Here is a 23892-nt window from a genome sequence, read left to right as displayed (position 1 = left end):
CTAATGAAATAATAAGAATTAAAGTAAAGAGTGGCTAAGGGATAAAACATAGGTTCTGGAGTAGTTAAATTCGAGCTCCAGTTTGACATACCAAATAAATGAATTAAGCCATGAAATTTGGTAGGCTTATAGCACACATCCCAAGATTTAAAATGATAGGTGGATCACCTCAGTTGGATGTGTACACAAGGAGATACAAATTTTCAAATTTGAGGCACAGAATCTGGAAGTTCTAGATTTTACTAAATGAACAGTCATTTTTATTGATTAAATTATATGAATTGGCCAAAGACAAGTCTAATTTATTTATTTTTCCTTAAAGAGCATTGAAAGAGCTTTTTGTGGAATTTTAGAACATCTCCATACAATTTTTTTAGAATTAGTTATGATTTTTCAAAATTAAACTTGTAATCTGAAAATTGCACAGTGAATAGTAATTTCATAAAGTAACGTCCAAATTATGTTTTTGAGCATAAGACCACCCAATGTGGTCAGAAATGGTTCTTAATAGACTCTAAGGTATTATATAAGTAAGGTGTGACACATGTCGAGACCTAAACAAGCCATGTCGTGACCTCATAAAGCCATGTTGCGACCTGGGAACATAAAGGCACATTTAGTCTTAACCTAGCTCCAAAATGCACAACTTTACTATAAAAGCATCCAGGTTGTGACTCAAATAATAGAGACACTCTAGTTTTGCATTTTGGCTCTTACTTAGGTCTTTAATCCTCCTTTAAATGCCCAAAAACACAAGTAAAGAGTTTTGTAAAGATTAAACTGATTAAAGATCAAGGCAATTTCAGTTTGGACGAGATAATTGACCCTTTTTACTCTTAAACTAGCAGAATGCAATGCATGAATCGATATAAACAAAAGGATATGCATACAAAAATGAGGGCAAAAGTGTTGCAAAATATCAGAAAACACTTAAGAAAACCATGTAAAAATTGGGTTCTATCATACATCATGCTATCCAAATTTTGAAATTAATAAGGAATGATTAGGAAAGGATAAAAACCATGATTAAATGCCTAGACTAGCTTGTATGGTTGTTGTTGTGATTGATTTTGGAAGAATTTCCAAATTCCTTAATTTGTTGTAGCATTCGGCCAAGGCTAGTTCAAAGGGTTAGAGATTGTTTCAGATTAATTTGATGATTCCAATGAGTTTAGAATGTGATTTTTTGTAGGAAAACACTAAGAAAAAGTGTTTGGAAGCATTGGAATAAAAAAATATAACTTTGAACCTTAAATCACATACCTCCCTGCTAAGATCAATAGACTAGGGAGGAGTTTAATTTTGATAATACTATATTGATATTTGGATTCTACATAAAAAATTATGTAGGAATGGTCCTGGTGACTTGTCAAAACAAAAGTGAAATATTGAGTCAAAGGTCAAAGAAAAGGGGGTTATGGAGTTGTTTTGGTAACTAATGATATTTTATATGGCATTGATGGTAATGTGGCATAGGCATTGATCAAAGAAACAAAGAGGAGCAAGAAGAAGTAAAGAAGGCCAAAAGCTTTGGATATTAAAGAGGTAGCAATGAACTTGCAATTTGAATGCTAACTTGCTTTGCTTTTCTTTGCTCTGTGTTGCTTCATTTTTCTATGCCATGATATTGTAGAGCTAGATAGATAATGATGTGTTAACTCTATGCATAATGTGCCTTGGCTTTATGTAATGTTGAGTGGATTGATGGTATGTTTAATTGCTTCCTTTCCATGGCATAAGAGCATATTAGAATGCATGATATTTTGTTAGTAACATATGGCATTCTTGCATTGCATGTTTAGTATGATTATTGTGGTTCTTACTATTAGAATTTCTTTGAAATCTCACTCCTTCTTATGTCTAAATAATCAACAATCTAGGAGTTAGAGGAGAAAGGCAAAGAGGTCATATTGGGATGAAGGCTCCTATGCCTGTCTTGTTTATGAATTTATGTAGATCTAGGAGTTAGAGGAGAAAGGCAAAGAGGTCATATTGGGATGAAGGCTCCTATGCTTGTCTTGTTTATGAATTTATGTAGATTTTGTTATGCAAGTTTGTAATAATTATGAGTGAAGTTTGGATACTTGTATTTGTGACTTTGATGGCTGTAAACGATTGAAAATATTGTGCTTGGACATGAGTTATGTGAACGGAATAATTATGTGGTGTTAAAGAAGAGAATGATTAAGAAAAGATATGGAAACAGTATAAAATAACCCTAAAAATAGTCTATTTCCATGTTAATGTGATTCTGGCTAAATGAATGAGTTTTGTACTATAACACGGCAAACATATAGCTCATATTTTTATCTATAAAACAAGGGCTAATTCATCAAAATTGGCATTTTGTACAAAAATTTATACTTATCCAAAATTAAGCATAAATTTTGAAAAATTGAAAATTTACCAAATGAATAGTGTTTCTTTACATGAATTCTAGAAATGATTGACAAGGGTCTCATAATAGAGAGCATTTTTTCTCTGAATAATATTATAAGAGCTTCAAGTGGAACTTAGAACCACCTCATTTTGATTTATCTAGAATTAATTATGATTTTTCAAATTTTAGAAAAAGTTTAGGGTTACATGAATATTAAAATGAATTTAAAGGATTTTCAAATTTGAAATTTTCTAACTTAAGGCCTTGAGAAGTAGTTCCAATTAGTTCTATTTAAAGGTTATATGATCTAAAAGGAAGATGTCACAGACCACAGAAAGTATTTCTAAAAGCACTACTCCTTAAATACCTCTAATGTGATTGGGATGTTGCCTGCTTCCAGTACTAACTCGGTATTTTTCCACCAATGATTAGCTTCCCTCTCTAACTTGTAGATAGTCATTTACGCCTTAGTCTTTGACAGATAATCCATGACTTTAAATATCTTTTCTAGTCAGGTTATCCAATCCTCGGCTACTTGTACATCAAACGTCCCCTCAAAGGTAGGTGGATTATGTTTCTGGAATCGACTAATCCAGTACTGTATATCTTGTTTCGCTACTGGCCTCGCTTGATCAACTGGTAGACCTTGAGGTTAGACGAGTTGAGATGGCCCACCGACCATCCTCTACTACTATTACTGCTGCTACTATCGCAGTATCCTACTCTTATTCCTATCAAGCCTAGTTAACTTGATTCTTCTTCATAGTCCACTGTTGCTCTTCTAATCGATTTATGATTACTTGAATTGGATCCACAGGGGGCCTAAGAGGTTCCTTAAGTCATTCTCCTGCTCTAATGTTTCTCTAATTACTAACCATCTCATTTCATTAAACTAGAAAAGGAACAAAGCCATTTTATATACTAAACTTATGTTTCATTTCTACTTTGTACAGGAGGCAGCAAAATTACTTATACATAACCAGCATTCACATAACATTCTACTCAAAAGTTCAGGCCATAACATATAATCATCTACAAAAAAATGCAACAAAATGTAAAGTTCTAATATGCTAACCATCTGTTCAAAAGTAACAAAGTTTGAATGATAGAAATAATAGAACTCATGACACCAGATGTCTGTATATGTGAGTACTTCCAATAATGTTCTAACCCACATTGCATCATCCATTATATGAGGCGGGAAGCACAATGGTAAACATAGAGTGATAACTTAGATCTAACAAAATATGAGCAGTTTGAATTCAAGTTCTTTCATCAACAATCACTTCATGTTTGCTCTTATTCATGATTATTCTTTTCATTTCATTTATAGTGCCATATGCAACTAGGGAATACAAAATACTAATACTCCTCCGATCCTTAATATAAGACCTATTTAACTAATTTGATTAGATTAAGGAAGTTAAGTAAGTTAGTTGATTATAAGAAACATGATATATTTTTTTTAAAACACAATAATCATCTTCCTTAATATCCTCTCTCCCTCTTTTACGTAATTAGGCTTGAGAGAGTATCAATAAGAGTAATTTAGGAAAAACTGATAAATATGATAAATGGGTCTTATATTTAGGACCAAAATCAATTTAAAAATTAGGTCCTATATTAAGGACTGGAGGAGTACTATATTATTTATTTCATGTATGAACTTATTGACTTTAGATCTACTAGTAAATTCGAGCATGTATGGAATTATTGAGGCAAGATGTACCAGTAAATTGGAGTAGGTAATAATTACTTTTGTTATCATTATTATATTGACTTTTTAATTATTTGATCTTAATGATTTTTTTTTTATTTTCGTATTTATGAACTTGCAATTTTTTTGGCAATAAGAGCTCCTACACTGATTAAGATATTGATACTATTTAAGATCCTTTCGCATAACAATTTCTTCATGAGTATTATTAGCCCCAATGATACATGAGGTTCCAAGAAATTAAAGTATTTCTTTAATTTAAGATGTCATGAATGAAAAGAAAAGACACTAAAAGCATGTACGATGGACTATGAAGCATATGCATATATGTTATAAAGCCATATATATACAACACACTTAGCAAAAAAATATATAGCCTCATGGTCAGTCATGTCACATCCCATCAATTTTAACCCTGGGAATGTGAATAATAAATTAGACAGAGGGTTAAGTCTTCAAGTAGACTTAGAGGTGAAACAACTTTTGAGTTGAGATTTGACTTTTTTTTGGACTGATATTTTTGAAATTATCGATCTAGGAAGGACAAAGTGAAAAATTTTGAGAAAAACTCCAAAAAAATTGAGGCCCTAGAAGTGGAAATAGTGTAAAAATAATTTATTACACAATTTTATGTAAATAAAGGTTTTTCGAGAAAAACAATAAAAAATTAGCCCGAAACAATTATTTCAAATATGTAGAGGCCTCAATAATTTTAGAAAAAAATATAAAAATTATTTAAAGATTTATTTGAATTTATAAAATTTATTCTAGGCCATGAAAGTATAGGAATTAATTTTAGAATATTTATCGCCGAAATCTTATCGGTAAAACACAATTTCAGAGAAAATTCAAAATAAATAGTTAAAGGTTGAGATAAATTCCAAAGTTTTTGGGGAGGCTTTTATATATTAAAATATGATTTTTGATGAGGAGAAATAAATTTTTGGAGGTCCAAAAATATTATTGAAAATTAGATAGGAATTTTAGCTGATACGATGAAATCAGGTGAAAATTTGTTTGGAGATGAATAGTGATACCTCTTCATTCTTTCTCCAGCCTATTGGACTTGATTTTGGGCCAAGAATAAATAGTAATTTTGTGATCCAAGTGGTGCACATGGTTACGAAATAAAATAATATAAAATATCATATGATTTTATCCAAAACATTATCTCTTAAGGGACACTTGTATACTCCTATATTTCTATAGCATCTTAAGGTGTCCACATGTCCCAAAAACTCTAGATTTTTAAGGGACACTTAGAAGAAAGAGGAGGTCACATTGAGGTCTATAAATACCGTCTCTTACACCTTCAATATTTAGTTTTTTGAGCACTTGAAGGATGGAGGTCTTGCTGCAGAAAAGCTGAGTTTAGAGAGCCATTTTCATGCTGAGAATAGCCAAAAATTATCAAGGGAGAATCAAGGATTAATTAGAGTATGTTCAAGCTTTAATTTGACTATGATTCTAGCTTGCTTCAAGTAGAGTTTGATAGCAAAATTCCAATGGTATCTTGCTGCCCAAATTTTTGAATTGAGGAAGAATGATTAGGAAAGGATGGAAACCATGATTTAAGCTGAGTTTGTTTGATTGATGTTTGGATTGATTTTAGGAAGAAATTCCAAGTTCTCTAATTAGTGTAACATTTCAGCCACTACGTGTTCATGGGGTTAGAAATTGTTTTACCTTAATTTGATGATTCCAATGAGTTTAGAAGGTGTTTTTATGTGGAAATATGGCAAGAAAAAGTGTTTAAAATCATTGAAATCAAAAATTAAAATTTTGGATTCCTAAAACATATTATTCGGCCAACTCAAGTTGAAAAGGAAAGAGTGTGATTTTGTTAAGTCTGATTTGATATTTGGATTCTAGATGAAAAATTGTGTAGCAATAGCCTAAGAGATTGATTAAAACAAAGATGAAAACTAAAGTCCAAAAGTTAAAGAAAGAAAGGATTATAGAGTTATATTGATGCCAAATGGTATTTTGTGTTATGGTTGATGATATGGCATGTATTTATGTGTGAATTGATAGACATTGAGCAAGAGAATAAGGAGAAATTCAAAGGAATCAAGGATGCCAAAATTTTGGGAATAAAAAGAGGTAGCATGGAATTTGCAATTTTAATGTTAACTTGCCTAATGGTTACATTATATGACTCTTTGAATATATGCCACATGGTATTTGAAATTGTTTGATGATAATGTAGTTGATTTGTTTGCATGGTATGTGATTTAGCCCAATTATTCTATGTTATTTCATATCATTTTAAGGGTATTTATCATAGATTTTGGCTCCTTTTGATGATAATTGTGCTTAATTTAGATTAAGAGTCCTTGCTTTGAGTTAGTGTCTTTTTGAGGTTAAAATTGTCATAATTGGTTATTAATTGTATTCAGTTGATTTCTAGGACAATTGATGCTTCAAATTGTTGCTTTTTATTGTAGGACAATTGAGAATTGGAGCCAAGATCAAAGACCAAAGGATGACACAACACAAGATCAGAGTATCAACACTAATAGAGTTCGCCGCGGCGCCAAATTGAAATCTCACCAGTAGTCTCTCGGGCAGAGTTCGCCGCGGCCAACTTACAGCTTCGCCGCGGCGAAATCACAAGATTAGGCGGAGCTCCTCTCGGGCATGCTTCGCCGTGGCGAAGGAAATCCTTCGCCGCGGCGAACTCTTCGTATCAGCAACGCCAGATCCGGATCAGAACGCGAAAATGGAGCTTCTAATCATATGATCCGACCCAGATGGACCCCTAAAACCCTTAGAAACCCTATTTTCGACCTATCACTCTATTCCATCTCCTACAACACCTCTATTCTCCCATCCTCTTGCCTCTCCACCTCCATCTTCTTCCCCATCCATTTCCTTCATCTTTCATTCACTCCATCTCAATTCCTTCCACTCCCAGCTACCATGGCCGACGGATTCACTTCAGTTGGAGCTTTTCTTGAAGCTATGGAGGGCTAGGGTTTATCAACTCTTGAAGATGGTGGAGTAGCATGAGTTCCTAAGCTTCAAAGGGGAGTTTTAGTTTTAATCTTTAGTTTTTAGCTAGGCATTTATGATTTCCTAGGTCTAGGAATTGTAAACTCTTAGCTAGATACTTTGATTAATTATGTAATCAGTGGTTACTGATTATCTTTTGTATATTGGATTGATTGATGTTGAACTTTGAGCTTAAATATATGTAGTTGCATGTATGCTTAATGTCTCTCTCATGATTCTCTCTTATCTTGCCTAGTTGTGTTTGGGTATTGAGTTGATTGTGTGTTTCATTAAGCCATTTGCATGATCATTCCAATTTACACATTAGGGAAGCTAAACAAAGTTTACATTAATGAGTTCATTAATGTAAGCTTTGGACTCATTGAGTTAATGAGGTTCTTATTAAGAAAACCTAATGATTTGTGAAACTCCCAATATTTAAGTGAACTATGATTGCCATCAAAACCATTTTCAAGAGATTTCCTATCATTCATTTCCATTCCATCATTATTATCTTAAAACACCAAAAATATAGTATCTTAGGTTTGTTTTCATTGCATTTAGTTTAGGCACCATTCATTTAAGTCTTAAAAACCCAAAACCCCATTTCATTGCATTGCATGGCATTTAGTCTAGCTTAGGTAATTAATAAAGGCTCCCAAAAGTGAAACGACCCGAGTTTGCACTATACTGCATAGCTTGGATTAAATTTTGATTGAGAACCCCAAGGCGAACGACAGAAAGGCTCTCTTTCAGTATGCCTTGAGATAATGCCTTAATATATTGACTTGGAATGATTTGATATGGTTTTTATATGGCAAAGAGGTAGAGAAATGTTTTATGAAATTGATTGTAATGTATCTTGCATGTTTAACATTATTGCTGTAATTTTCTTGCTACTGATGTTAGTGGCAGTTTCGCCCAAGAGAGGGGTGAATTGGGTGAGTTATAAAATTTAAACGTATTGAAAGCAGTGAGATAAATAAAAACAGAGAACGTTGAGTTAGAAAGATTTCACTGCAGAGCGAAGACACAAGATTTATACTGGTTCGGTCTTAACCACTTGACCTGCATTCAGTCCTCAGAACACCTCTAAGATTTCTACTATAATCTAAGATTAAACGGGCTCTTGGCGCCTCAGTACAGTAATTGATTTTCTCAATTACTCCCCCTTACTACTCGTAAGGTTACAATCCCTCTAAGAGTCCACACTCTTGAGTTACTCTCTAAAAGTGAGTAAGGTAAATATATCAACCTCTCTCACAAAGTAAATAAGTATAAAACACTAAAGCTCAGTGAAGAAGAAAACAGAGTACTGAATGCAACAATAAAAATTTTAGTAGAAGATAACTCACGTATTCGATGACTCATTCAATGCTCTTCGCGCCTTTTATAGTTAGAGAAGTTTAATTAACTGTTATATTGAAGAGCTTCTAGCTGTTGGAAATTCGCTTGCGTGTTTTCACAGTTACAATGGTATTCGCCATTAATGCTTTTGACATGGTAGGTTAAGGGCTACTAAATATCTATTGAGCTTCGTATTCTGTAACAATACTTAAAACTAATAAGTTTTTCTTTCAGAATGAAACTCATGAAGATAACTGATCAAGTGATGATAATAATAAACATTCATGTGGCAGTTGGAAAGGGAATCAATCAATCACCAGATGCATTAAACATGAACTAGATGTCCTTGATCGAATTCATAATCGATAACTGGTTGATTGATCAAGTTATTGATCAATCAAATTGAAAGAATTTGAAACAGATAAGTATATTTATTGATCAAGTTATGGATTAACAGTTGATTGAAGAAGTGATTGATAAACAATGAGAAATAAATATAATGACTTCAAACGAGATATTTCAAGATTAAAGCTTTTAAATTCTCCTACGCCTTTAAATCCCTTCAAAGAGAATTATGAGTAAAAGGAAGGCTAAGAAAAATTTAAAGATAAAAATATGAGACTTTGAAATCATCATGAAAAGCTTGTTATGAAATGAACTTGTACATTGATCGAATAAGTGATTGAAAACTGCTTGATCGATCAAGTTATCGATAAAGCTAAGTAAGAGGGAAAAGATTTTGAACATCATTGATCGAACATTTTATTGATAAATGAAATATAGAGAAATTGATCGATAAAAAGTTAAGGAAAGTTTTTCACATCAAAATCACATAGTGTATAATGTTCGAGTAGTTGATCGATTAAAGATTGATCGATCAAGTTATCGATAAAATATTGTTTGAAAAACTTGGTTAAAGAATCCAAGGATAAGGCTTGATTGATCAAGTTATGTGAAAACAGAATATTTAGAAGTTTGGATTATCGATCATTTCATCAATAATTAAATAATCGATCAGGTGATCAAAAACATAACTTACAATAGTAGGTGTAGTGAGATAGTGATGACCAATCATTTGATTGATAAGGCACTGATCGATCAAGTAATCGATTAAAGAACTAGACAACAACCTTGAATAAAAATATATCAATAATCCAGTGAGTAATTAAGTAATGTTCGATCAGGTTATCGATAAATCTCTAATCGATAAAGTGATCGATGAATGGTGAATGAGACAAATATAACTTAAGTGAAAAAGCTTTACCATTTATCTGTCTTCTCATCGATAACTTATTTATCGATCATATGATCGATAAATTCTTTCCAAAATTATGTCTCTTTATTTGTCAGTTGTTTGATTATCTAATTATCGATTAAGTGATTGATAATTTTCTGCAGACTTCTATACCAAACAGTGTTAATAATGATCAATCAATTGATCGATCAGCACATAAAATTTGAATTACCTATCAATTTATCGCTCAAATTTAGTACCAACTTTTAAGCAAACAGAGACATTTTATCTGACACTTAATTGATTATCTCACTAGTGCAAAATACCAATTTAGCTTCTACTTTTGGTGTCAGTTATAGAGGAAACAGAAGTTGTATGTTGTTCAACACTTTTCGCTTCTAACCTGCTTAGACCTGAAGCCATAAACTTACATATGACTTCTGTTCAATTTTGAACAGACTCCATAAATATACCAAATAATTTTAAATTATATTTCATTTCATATAATAGCATTAGGACATCTTCTTCTATAAGGTATAAAGGCATTATTACATACTATGGTTTCATTTTTATTTAATTAATTCCATTAAAAATTTTAATTATTTAAATAGAAATAATATATTTTTTAAATTCTTTTTATTTTTTCTTTTTCACTAACTAAATGGTTTTTAATGAGAAATTTTCTTTTTAATGATTTTATACAATTAAAAACTTGATTTATTTCAAACTTAGATGAAGAAATTATCTATTTATATTAGGTATAATATCTAGTATATATCTAACCAGATGTTGTGTGCAAATTTTTTTTTTTAGTACAAGCTGTATGTAAGTTTTTTAAAGGCCTACTACGTCTGGCCCATTACCAGCAGCCGTATGGTGCATATGGCTTCAGTCCCATTTCGGGCCTGAAGCCATAACACATTGAGGAACTTAAAAAAAAAAAAATCCCCGCTTCCCTCCATATTTTCATCAGCGCGCCTTCCAGTCTTCCGTATACAGTCATCAGCTCTGGGTTCTTCTTGCCCCGTTCCTTCGTGTCTATCTTTGTGGGTGGTCGAGTGGGTCTCACCGGAAGTTTAATCAGTGTCCCGTGGGTCTCGAGCTGATCGTTTCCCCCCTTCCCTCCATATTTTCATCAGCGTGCCTTCCCGTCTTCAGTATATGGTCATCAGCTATGGGTTCTTCTTGCCCCATTCCTCCATATCCGTCTTCATGGGTGGTCGAGTGGGTTTGGTTGGAAGTTTAATCAGTGTACCATGGGTCTCGAGCTGATCGTCTTGCCTTCCTTTTGTTCTATCTTTGAATTGGTTCCGGGTCTCACCTTCTTCGTTCTGTCTTTAAGGTGGCAGTTGGGGCTGGTGTTCTTCTTCTTGACGTTGGGTTCGAACAGGTTTGGGGATCTCATCTTCCTCTTTATCTATCTTTGGGTGGCACTTGGAATCTTCCTTCATCGACATTTGGGTATCACCGAAGCTGCTCTGTTCTTTCCTCCTCACCGTCGTCGATGATGCCTTAGGTCTTGCATATCTTGGTGCCGTGCGTTGACAGTAATTTGTTTGAAGCTTAGGTTCTAGTGAGTATTTTAGTTTTGTTGATCATTTTGGATTGTTGCTGAAACTAAAAAATTGTTTGATCTGTTGAAGAATCGTGTGATTGCCGTATACTCTGTTCGTTCGGTTTTTTTTTTTAAATTGTTGCTATGGGATTTTCCACCAGCCTCCTGTTTATTGTACATAGAATGCTAGTTTGGCAGCTGTAAATGAGATGAGAAGTTATTTGGTTGAATGGGTTTTACTTGCAAACGTGATGACCAATCCTTACCGTGATTTAGGAGTCCAAATTTTTGTTGTGCACGAAGGGATGCTGTCAAGAATGTGAATGTCTTTTTTTGTGTTAAATGTCACTATGTTATGCAAAAATTACATTCTGATCAAACTAGGAAAATGGAGCAGTGGTCATTGAACTAATTCATTTGATAGAAACAGAAACCAATAAAAGTAAAGGAATGAGGTTGCGCGATTGATCTGTTGCTGAACCAATACCAGTCAATTTAGCTGTGAACCTATCAAAAATCAGTTCTTATGCTTTTGGCACCAATTAGTTTAATAAGTAAGACTTTTGCTGAAATCATATGTGCGGCAAGTGAATGCACCAGGTTTTCCCCCCGAAAACTAGTTCTAAATTGTCTTGTTGAAATATTTGTTTGTTGAACTCTATTTCTATTGCTGAACTCTGGGTTTTCAAATGTAACAGTTTTCTTGAAATCATATTTTGTTTATGCGGCGAGCAATTTTTTTTCAAATGTAACAGGTTTTGTTTTTTCTCCTGAAATCTTGTTCTGAAATTTCAGTTATGTTTTTATCACAGAAATCTTCTGATGGTTTTTTCTAAAAAGGCAAGTTTACATATTTATGTCATTGTGTTTTTCCAAATGCTTAATCCTGTACAAATATGGTTTTTTTATGATGATTTAGACCTAACAACATACATAAAATGAAAGGAAGTGATAATGGAAGATGAATGCTTTAGAGAGCAAACAAATAAGATACGAGAGAAGAGAGAGATTAAATGAATGTGGAAGAATAAAATATTCAACCGTGTGCAATTATTTTATTTATTCTTTTGGGTTAAATTAATATTTTCTATTGTCATATAGTTTATTCAATTTTTAGATCCTAATATTCAGAAAGTTTAGATTAGTTCTTGTTATTAAACTTATGAGCTGTTAAATTTTATTAACATGACTTATCTTAGTTAATATATCATACTTGAGGACTAAATATGTTTGATTTGATTTAATTTATTATATATGTCGAAAAGGGACAAAAATAGATGATAATGTGAAATAGAATTGATGCATATGCATAATACTTGATGTAACATACACAAAATTACTTTGGTTACAAATAAATAATGCATTTTTTTATAATATATAATTTCTCATATTAATAAAATTTTAATCATTCTTTGACCAAAGTTTTTTTGATGATATTTGATAATTGTCACTTTTTTTTCTAGAGTTAGTATTGATGAGTATTATTGAGATTATATTTGTTAGAATATCATATTGACTCTGAAAACTTGCCCTGTTGTTTCATTTGGTATCCTATTGCTTGGAAGTTGAATTAGAACTTATAGAGTTTGAATGAAGTTAGAATTTGTAATGTATAGCTTTGAAGTTGAATTAAATTTGATCAGAGTTTATAAAAGTCACATTGCTCTGGAGTTAGTGTAAATGAGAAATATCATTGAGATTTGTTGGAATATATGTTTGATTAGGAGATAACAAGGTTAAATTGAGGGTTTAATGCATGGGAGACGTCATTTTTTAAGCTGTCATGCTGCTGGGTTTTTTATTACCTCAAAAAATAATAAGGTGTTGATATTTGAATTAGGTAATCATGGATCGTAGTTGGATTAACGCTCTAAGAACAAGTGACGAATATGAGCATGGGGTGGATCAATTTTTGGAATTTACAAAGAATAATGTTCCTAATAACAATGGATTGTTTTATTATCCTTGTGTTAAATGCATGAATGGGTTGCGACAAGTTACAACAGAAATAAAGGATCACTTGATTTGTTTTGGGTTCTACAAAGCATATAGACAATGGGTATTGCATGGTGAGTCTAAAAAACATAAAGTGTGCCAGATTGAGAAAGATGATATGGATATGGATGAGCGAGTGGAAGATATGATTCATGATGTAGGTGTTGATGTTGTTGAGCAATTACATAAATATAGTAACTTGTGCAATGATGCCGAAAAGCCTTTATATCCTGGGTGTACAAAGTACACAAGTTGACAGCAGTGTTAAAGCTAGTCAACTTAAAAGCAAAAAATGGGTGGAGTAATAAGAGTTTCACAGAGTTGCTTATATTGTTGAAAGATATGCTTCCAGAAGGTAATATACTTCCAGATCGTAATTATGAGGCAAAGAAGATATTGTGCCCAATGGGATTAGGATATAAAAAGATACATGCTTGCCCCAATGACTGTGTATTATATAGAAAGGCATATGATGAGCTGGATGCATGTCCGGTCTGTGGGACATCACGTTATAAAGTAAAAAAGATGGAGGGTGGTGATGTTATTACTAAGGGGCCTCCTGCAAAGGTATTGTGGTATCTTCCTATAATACCAAGATTTAAACGTTTATTTGCTAATGCAAATGAGGCAAAGAAGTTGAGATGGCATGTTGAAGAAAGGAAAACTGACGGAATGCTTTGACATCCTGCTGATTCTTCTCAATGGAAAAGGTTTAATCAATTATTTTCTGAATTTAGTAATGATCCTAGGAATCTTAGGCTTGGACTTTGCACGGATGGGATGAATCCTTATGGAAATCTTAACAGTCAACATAGCTCATGGCCTGTTCTCTTAGTGATTTATAATCTACCTCCTTGGTTGTGTATGAAACGCAAGTATATTATGTTATCTTTGATGATTTCTGGCCCAAGACAGCCAGGAAATGATATAGATGTTTATCTAGCACCGTTGATTGATGATTTGAAGATGATGTGGGAGGTAGGTATAGATATATTTGATGCATATCATGAAGAGTCTTTTAAGTTAAGAGCTATGATTTTTTGCATAATAAATGATTTTCCTGCTTATGGAAACTTATCTGGATATAGTGTTAAAGGGCACAATGCATGCCCTATATGTGAAGACAGGACATCTCACCAGCAGTTATCACATGGAAAGAAGACAATTTATCTTGGTCATCGAAGATTTCTTGAACGAGGACACCCTTATCGAAGGAAGAAAAAGGAATTTAATGGCTTTCAAGAGTATAGGGACCCTCCAGAGCCACTTACTGCAGACCAAGTATATGAACGGGTGAAAGACATTGATACAGTATTGGGTAAAAGCCAAAAAAGAGTAACTGAGAAGAATCTCTGGAAGAAGAAGTCTATCTTTTTTGATCTCCCTTATTAGAAATATCTTGAGGTAAAGCATAGTATTGATGTGATGCATGTGGAAAAAAATGTGTGTGAAAGTCTAATTGGAACACTATTAAATATAAAGGGAAAGAGCAAGGATGGTAAGAAAGCAAGATTAGACTTACTTGAAATGGGGATTCGAACACACTTGGGTCCAAGAACTGATGGAAAGAGAACTTACATGCCCCCAGCCTATCATACTTTGTCGAAAAGAGAGAAAAAAAGCTTTTGTCAATGTCTACAAAGTATTAAGGTGCCGCAAGGATATTCTTCAAATATCAAAAAGCTTGTATCAATGAAGGATTTAAAATTAGTAGGCATGAAGTCCCATGATTACCACATTTTGATGCAACAATTCTTACCAATAGCAATTCGAGACATATTAGAGAAAAAGGTGAGAAATACAATAATTAGATTATGTTCCTTCTTCAATGCCATATGTAGTAAAGTCATTGACCCAGAGAAATTGGATGAATTGCATAATGATATTGTCATTACCTTATGCCAACTTGAAATGTACTTTGTGCCGTCATTTTTTGATATCATGGTACATCTAATTATACATTTGGTGAGAGAGATAAAGTTGTGTGGCCCAGTTTATTTGCGTTGGATGTACCCATTTGAGCGATATATGAAAATCCTTAAAGGGTATGTGAAGAATCCACATCGACCTGAAGAGTCTATTGTTGAAAGATATGTTGCTGAAGAGGTTGTTGAGTTTTGTACTGAATACCTATCTAGAAGTTTTGTTACTGATTGGAAAGAAGGGAACACATTTAGAAGTTTTGTTGCACTTGTTGCACGTCAAAAAATTAGCATTTTGATAGATGAATGGGATAAAGTGAGACAAAATGATAGAAATGAAGTTTGGGATACTATATTGGTACCTCTCATTGTATCCTATATCTACTTTTTATTTAGCTATTGTATTGTAGTATATGTTATTACTAATTTTATTACTTACATGTGTTGCTTTTGCAGATTACTTATGACATACCTGATACAATGTTTATGAAGGACAAGTGGCTCTTATGCAGCAGCGCGGTGGAGGGACTTTAAGTCCAAACTCACAAGAAATTATATATTTAATGAAAAGGGCAGTGAAAGTGATCATGATGTTGATGATGACACTAACTTTGAAAAGCCTTGGCAGAAATACTCATATATTGATGAAAGGACATGGATGAAATTTGTTGAAAGCAGATACAATTATGATTTTTTGGTAAGTAAAAGAAGAATTTGATGTTAAAGCAGTATTTATTTAATGTTTTCTTTTTTATAAATATTTTTCATTGTTTTATTAGGAAAAAAGAAAAAGAGGTAAGGAGAAACAGGAAAAAAATCTGTACCCCCATACCTTGTCTCGTGGAGGTTATGCATTGCTAAACAACAAAATGATGGAAGAAAAATGGGAGGCTAAGAGACAACTTGCAGAGGCAAAGGATGATGGAGATGTTTCTCCTCCATCTTCTGTCAATCATGCTCAAGCATGGAAGAGAGCTCGAATGAATAAGAAAGGGGAGTTTCTTACTAAAAAGGCTAGAGAAGTAGCAAAAAAGATTGTAAGTATTTTGTAATTAACAAACTTGTTATATGCTAAAGGAATAGTTTTCTGATTGCATTTCCTATTTACTTGTCATAGGACTCCTTGGAAGAAGCAGTTACTCAAGGAACCTTTGTTCCTATTGGTAGGCAGGATATATTAACCACAACATTAGAGAAGGAAGAGCACCCTGGCCGCATTAGAGGATTACCAAGAAGTGTCGGTATTAGAGAATACTTTGGACTACCACCTTCTACTCATGGCCCAAAAGGTGTACCATTACAGCAGGTGCAGATGATGATAGAGGAAGCAGAAAAGAAAGCTGATGCAAGAGTAACAGCACTAGAGAAAGATTTTCAAGAAAAAATTATGCAAATGCAATCAATGATGAAATCTTTTAGTTCGATGCATTCGCAGTCTTTGCAAGCACAACAACCTTCTATGCCTCTAAGTACAAAAGGTAGTTGTGTGGTAGAAGAAGTGTCATGTATGCTTTATGTAAAGGATCCTAATAAACGTTTAGTTGCACATGGAAAGGTATACAAATTTGCAACAAGGATCCATCATCAAGAGATTCTAGATTACCAGGTGAAGGTGGTGGTTGAAGAGGTTGTGGATGCTAATGCATTAGTGCCATTCCCTGATGAGGAGGTAAAAACAGTGGGACAAGCTAAACATAATTTCATTCTTTGGCTAAGGCATCTAGTTACCACTACCACTGAGGTATGAATTATTTATGATCTTTCACTTCCTAATTCACATGGTATGCATTTCTAATTTTATATTTGTCATTGATTAGGAAGTCTACCAATCAAGGGATTCTTTTGATTCAAATCCTCAACATGCTATTGAACGTAGTGCCAAACCAAAGCGAGATAGCTTGAGCCAGCTAGCTTTAGCTTTTGTTGATATGGACAATACTGTTCAACTAGATATGAGTAGAGAGATTGTGGGGTGAGCTATTGAATTAACAATCTTCAAGAGAGATGTTGCTGAATTTCTTGCTTTTGATTTGCTAAACATATCAATAATTCAATTTTGTCTCATGTAAGTATGAATTTTATTTTAACTTTACATATATGTTGTTTTTAATTTTCTTACTAACTTATTTTTCATTCTTATAGGTATCTCCACAATCTTTGCAAAGAATTGGGTAGGGCTAATAATTATGGATTCTTATGTCCACATCATATTCAACCAATCGGAAATACTTTCAGTGGGAGAACATCATACATTGGAAGTACGATTAAAGAAGGAAATAAAAAGTGTTGGTTTGCACCAATTATAGAAAGGTACTTCGTTCTAATTCACCTCTTAATTAAATGAAAACTTTCTTAATGATATGGTGTTAATGTTAACTCATGTTGTAGTGGTCATTGGAGACTTGTTGTTATCTGTCCATCTGACTGGACCATATATTGGTTTTGTTCTCTGCAATGGGAAGTAAGTGAAGATATGAAAGGAGTTCTTGAATCGTAAGTATTGTGTGTAACTTTATTTTACAAATATATTATCATTATAAATCAATTTCTTACAAGTATTTGATATAAATAGATCTTTGAAGATGCACTCTAAATTGATGAGAAAGAATAGCCGAAGTTTTGTCAATTGGGTTTATGTAAAGGTATGTATTTTAAATTTAAACAATGGTGAGATTAATTATATTGATCACTCTTGTTTTGTGCATATTTGTAGTGCCATAAACAACTAAAAGATGTGGAATGTGGATATTATGTGATGAGGTATATGTATGAAATCATCTCTGGGGGTATAACCAACTCATTCCACAAGGTAATAATATTATATGAAAATAATAATTCTAGTATAAATATTGAGTTGTTTTTAATATTACTGATGTTACAATTTTTTTGCATTTGGCAACATTTTCAAAATTTGGACCCATATTCTGATTTATAGATGAGAGAAATACGCAGCATATGGTCAGAGTATTTCTTGAATTTAACAAAATTAGAATAGAAGGTGATGTATAGCAAGTTCTACATGTTTATCCTTTTGTTAAACATGTTAATACTAGGTTCATACTTTTGTTGACAATTTATGTGGTTTGGTTGTAAAAATACATTGTAAATTGGTGGTTATATTTAATATTAGATATAGTTGGCTGTATTAATTAACAGGTTTTTAAGTGCAATTATTATTTAATTAAAAATATTTTTAAAAAAACACTACCTAGACATATGGCTTCTGTTATAGCATATAACAGAAGCCATAAGTTACCTACGGCTTCTGTTCTAGTGGAGAATAGAAGCCATACGTCCAACCTATGGCTTCTGTTCTAGTGCAGAACAGAAGCCGTATCCGAATATGTATGGCCTCACTTATATTCACGCAACCTACGACTTCTGTTCTCTAAGAATAGAAGCCGTAAGTCCTACTTTCCGCTACAGTTGCTTCCACTACAGTACATATATAGTAGAGAAAGGTTCTTTTTAACAGAAGCTAAAAGGGGTATTTTGCACTAGTGTCTTTTGATCGATCAGGTGATCGATCAACATACTAAACCAGAACATATTTGATTTATTATCATCAAAACCTTAAATCTAACAACTGAGATTTCTATGAAATCTCATTCCTTTCTATGTATAAACAACCAATAGGACCCTCAAGTGGTGTGACCAAAGGCAAAGAGGTGATGTTTCCATAAAGGAAAATTGTTATGAAGTTATGTAGAACTTTATGTACAAGTCTTGTAATATGTATGGATATGTGTATGGATGACCTTTGTGACTTGTAAGTTATATTAAATGGCTCACTATATGTTGTGAAATGAGACTAAATCATGTTGCAATGGCTATCGCTTTGTTTGGATAAGTTATACTTGAAAAAGGATAAAAGTTAACTTTTTAAGGGCAAAGTTTGATCATATGAAATTTTGAGCATGATGGAGTTTGGATTTAAAACTTAACAGTCCAATAGATCATATTCTTAGCTTTAAAACAAGTCATATTTCATAAAATTTAGAGTTTTGTACAAAGAGTTATGCCCTTCTAAAGTTGGGCATAAATTCTGAAAAATTAGAAAAATAACCAAATGAACAGTATATGTTGATGTGAAAACTGGGCACACATGAACTAGATTCGTACTCTGATTATATTTTTTCCTTAAAGAGCTCATTGCAGGCTCCAAGTAGGACTTAGAACCGTATCATTTTGATTTTCCAGAAATGGTTATGATTTTGCGAAGTTTGGAGAAATTAAAGATTTTCAAGAATAATAACCGAAGAAGAAAATTTTAAAAGTTCAAAATTTTCTAACTTAATGACTTGAAAAATAGTTTCAATTGTTCCTACTTGATATAAAATTTGGTATTAAAATAAGGTGTGACAAGTCATGAGTCAAATAAGTCATGGGTGAAAAGAAACGACGCTACATGTACGAACGATGGACTATGAAGCATATGTATATATGGTATAAAGCCATATATGTACAACATATGCAACAAAACTATATATAGCCTCATGGTCAGTCATCGCTCTGATATAACGAGCGTGGGCTTAATCAACCAAGGGTGAACAAGCCATTTTACAACATTTTATCTATTTTTTTTCCACGGATGCTATTATCTATTTTTTAAAAAGCTTATTTTATTTTAATTTTTACTTGCTATTAAAACTTATTATCACATAAAATTCATGCCTTAATGATTTAAATAAAAAGTTGGGTGTTATGCTAATTTATATAACTTAAATTAGCAATTGCCTATCAAACAAATTTCATAGATGAATAAGCTACAAGCCTTAGAACCATGATGAAATATAAAAATTGACAAATTTGAGAAAACCCAAACATACACATGTACCGGTGTAACATCAAGTAGCCTTGAAAATCAAACCACACTTCTCTAGTAACCTAACTCTTATTGTTAGTATAAATGATCTAATTGCATGAGATGAATAAAATCGTTAATATGACATTTATAGAATAGATATTTGATTGGTCCCAATTTCTTTTTTATATGAATTTTAGAGAAATTCTTAGGTACTCCAAGTGTAAACAACTCCTCCATGCTCTCCCCAATTAAATGGCACCAACTCAATCTTATATGGCGTCACTATCACGAAAATAATAAATCGTCCAATAAATTTTTATCTTTGATAATTTCTCTCTCTTCCCCTCCAACTTCATCTACTTCTTGTTCCCTTTCTGTACCATCAACAGATAATACTCTTTGAGCAAGCTTGGAAGCTCCGCCATAAATAACCACCTTGTTGCTGTGGAGAAGCTAGAGGTGGGGTAGCGGGAGGGGGAGAAGTGAGAGGATGGTGATCCTAGTAATAAAGTAGCCAGAGGTGGGTATGTAGGTGGTAGAGATCTTACGGGTAGAAGAGATTGTTGAATTGTTGGAGGAGTGACTGGGGAAATAGTGGCAGGAGGAGGAGTAAGAGATGAAATGGGTGGGGAAGAGAGAAATTATAAAAGATAATAATTTGTATAGCCTATAATTTATTATTTGTCTAACAGCGATGCAATGCTAGACAGAGCTTTATGCCTATGGTCTAGCATCCTTTCTGGATGAGAAATTCTTAATAGCAGTATTCGCAAAAATATTAGTGATTTATTTTCTAGTAATGGCTAGGTTACCTTGTAAGAAGCTTATATCTTCCTGTCCTTTTGAAAATATGAAAAATATGGTAGTTGCTGATTTATTTTCTAGTAAGGAATTGATTAATGAGTATGAAAGACATGCTATTCTTAATACTATCACATGTGCAAGATTAAAAGAGGAACAATGGATTTGGACAGAAAGGAAGAAGGGAGTCTATGTTCTAAAGGATGGTTATCATTACCAAAGGGACATGCTCTCTAAACAGAGGTGATTTATAAGGTCCCTCTACCAAGGGAAAGAAAATTAGCAATTGAAGGTTCCAAATAAGATCAAAAACTTTCTTTGGAGAACCTTGCATAATTCTCTCCCCATTTTTGTTAATTTTTGTAAAAGAAAGTCTGTTGTATTTGATCTTTGCTTGATTTGCAAAGAAAAATCTGAATCTATAACATGCACTGCTAAAATGCCATTGTGCTAAAATGACGTGGTTATAGTTGGATTTTATTCGGTGGCTTCAGTACTACTTGTACAACATTGGTCTGTCTCATTGGCAGAAGATTGTGCTTTGCTCAACATTGTGGTCAATCTGGAAGGTTCACAATAGCTTTATTTATGAAAATGTTAGCCCTGATCCGTTTTGCACTTTTTTCCTTGCAAGGCAAATCATTAACATCAATGGGATGCAAATAATGTTTTTACAAACAACATTCATAACATGATTAACAACTCTTGTAACGATATTGACAACTCTATTAATTTCATTAACCATATATTTTTCAAGTCTTTAAACTTGCATTTTTTTTCCCTAACATTTGTAACATAGTCTTCAACTGTTATAATGATATTCATACACTACTATAGATTTTTAAATGTATGTTGCTGGATAAATAATAGTGAAACAAAACGGTCACTTATCGCAAGGCAAAGATTACGCTAAATGATATGTGATGCTTATTCTTCTAACTGTCAGGCATTTAATTTCAATAGATGCCTTTTTTTTCTTCCAACTTCCTTCTTTTTCGGTTACTAATAGAATGATATTTTTGCAAATGAGAAAAAGACAGTTTTCTAGAAAAATCATGACATATTGCCTTTGCATCGTTTGCATCGCCTCCTTTGTCTGACTATGAATCAGTGTAAATAATGACTATGCAGCCATTTTGAGTAGCTGTCATCTCTAACTCACAAAGGGTTTTCTGACGATACAATCAGCCACTGAAGGTACGTTTCACTGCTATTTAAATCCCTTATCCCAAGCCCTCTCTATGCCAAAAACTACTCTTCCTCTCTCTTTCTTGACCATAGTTCAATATATAGTAGCGCCCCCAAGCCATATGTCTTCCATTCTGGGGACCTCGCCTTTCACTCCCTACTCTACCTCCTCCTCCACCTTCACCTCCACCCCTATTACCTCCGGTGCCCTCTCCTACATTTCCTCTAACCCCACTACTTCCTCTATCTCTGCCAAAGGGCCTTCCCCTTTTAACCCACTAGAAGACCTGCTTGGGCGAGTCACACGCTTTGGCAGATGAATGCGCAGGCTCATCCTCTATGTCTATGACCTCAATTGAAAGTTCTAACTCATCCTATAATGAGATTACATTGAGTATGAGCTGGCCTTTGACGTTTCCTCTCCATCCTCCACTGAAGACTCCAAGGAGGAGCCACAAATGCGTGCGCGTGTGTATGTGTAATATTTGTTGGTTCTGTTTTTTTTTTGGTTAATCTCTTTTGGAAGGATCTTTAGCACCTTATATAAAATATATTTATAAGATATATGTATATATAATATATAAATATATAAAAATATTAAAAAAAACAGAGAAGAGCAATTACGTGTTCGTTATTAAGGAATAATTGACACCTAATAGGGGAAGTTACATTTTTAAATTGATAATAATTGACGTGATGATTTTTCAAAGAGGATAGTCATGTAAATGTGGCCTATTTTGTAAATAGATAAACCTAATAAAAGACCATCATATATATATTTTAAAAATAAATACATGTCCGTTTTTATATAAAAATGATATGTAATGCCTTTTAAAATGTTTTCATATCTCTCCAGTTACTACATTTTCAAACTTAGCATCTATTACCTTGACCAAAAAAGCTCTCTCTCATGTATATCTTTATGAAAACCAGCACCAATAAATCATTTTCGGCTACCTAACTAGCCAAACCCACCTCTATTTACCGCTGCGTAATATCACGGTTATTGGTTATAACCATCATGTATTAATATACAATATGTGATGGTTGCTACACTCGAACCATCGCATAATCATATCCATTTAGGTCATGTGTGTCACATCCAGCATTATGGTAATTAGATATAAGAAATATTATCAAATTATTGAGGATTAAAAATGATAAGGAAAAGTTAAAGGATTTTGGTGGGAAATAATTACAGTAATTTTCTAAGCCAATTATAGGAAATTGACTAATTAAGAAAAATTGGTCAAATGTAAATAAGAAAAAATATTTTCGAGCCTTGGAAAATTAAGAAAAAATAGGTATAATATCCTTTGAGGGTTATATGAAATTATAAAGTTGGTTTTATGACCAAATTACTCTTAGAGAAATTATGAGAGAATTAAAGGGTGATTTGGGCTAATTAAGGGATTTTATTTGGAAAATTCCAAATAAATAAATTAAGGAGAATAAAATTCCAAGAAAATTCATATGAGATCCCAAGGAATTATAAGGAATTATGGAATTAAATAAAGACCCTCAAGTGTCCAAGATTTTTCCAAATAAATGTGAAAAGTGGAAAAATCCCTAAAGGGAAGGAAATTAATTTTCCTTTATATTTAATTATTAGAAACTTAATTTTGAGACAAAGAGGGAAATTTGGGAAGATAATAATGAGGAGAATAAATTAAAGATCTAACAGAAAATAATTACAAAGGCTAAGCTACTGTAATTATAGAAAAGAAGTTAAACTCAGAGCCTAAAGTATACTGATAAAGCAAGATTGGTGTCTTGCAAATCCAAGGGATCCTATTGAGCCATGTGTCAAGCTCTTGAAGGAGAAGATTTGAATTAGCCAAGTGTCATTCCATAAATGAAGAGGATCTTAACTTTAGTAATTAATTTCATTTGGAATTATGTTAATTAGGAAAGAGGAATCAAGACTTAGTAGGGTAATGACACTTGGACTA

General features: G+C 33.0%; 1 protein-coding gene across 1 annotated transcript; it reads left to right on the top strand.

The window, feature by feature from the left end:
- The first annotated feature begins 13073 nt into the window (after positions 1-13073).
- LOC114755378 (uncharacterized) lies at positions 13074-14614 on the top strand. The gene is made up of 3 exons (XM_028944255.1): positions 13074-13458; positions 13563-13789; positions 14138-14614. Exons 1-3 carry the CDS (start codon positions 13074-13076, stop codon positions 14612-14614), a joined length of 1089 nt encoding a protein of 362 aa, XP_028800088.1.
- Positions 14615-23892: the final 9278 nt, after the last annotated feature.

This window comes from Neltuma alba, unplaced genomic scaffold (genome assembly GCF_004799145.2).
Source record: "Neltuma alba isolate B1F8T4 unplaced genomic scaffold, ASM479914v2 tig00010265_pilon, whole genome shotgun sequence".
Classification (NCBI taxonomy): domain Eukaryota; kingdom Viridiplantae; phylum Streptophyta; class Magnoliopsida; order Fabales; family Fabaceae; genus Neltuma; species Neltuma alba.
The sequence above is the reverse complement of the archived record's forward strand: the minus strand, read 5'-3'. Positions and strand labels throughout refer to the sequence as shown.

Coding starts and splice junctions, on each gene's coding strand:
- LOC114755378 (XM_028944255.1), top strand. CDS start 13,074: ATGGATCGTAGTTGGATTAACGCTCTAAGAACAAGTGACGAATATGAG. Junction 13,459..13,562: donor AAAGCCTTTATATCCTGGGT/GTACAAAGTACA, acceptor TATTGTTGAAAG/ATATGCTTCCAGAAGGTAAT. Junction 13,790..14,137: donor CTAAGGGGCCTCCTGCAAAG/GTATTGTGGTAT, acceptor GGCCCAAGACAG/CCAGGAAATGATATAGATGT.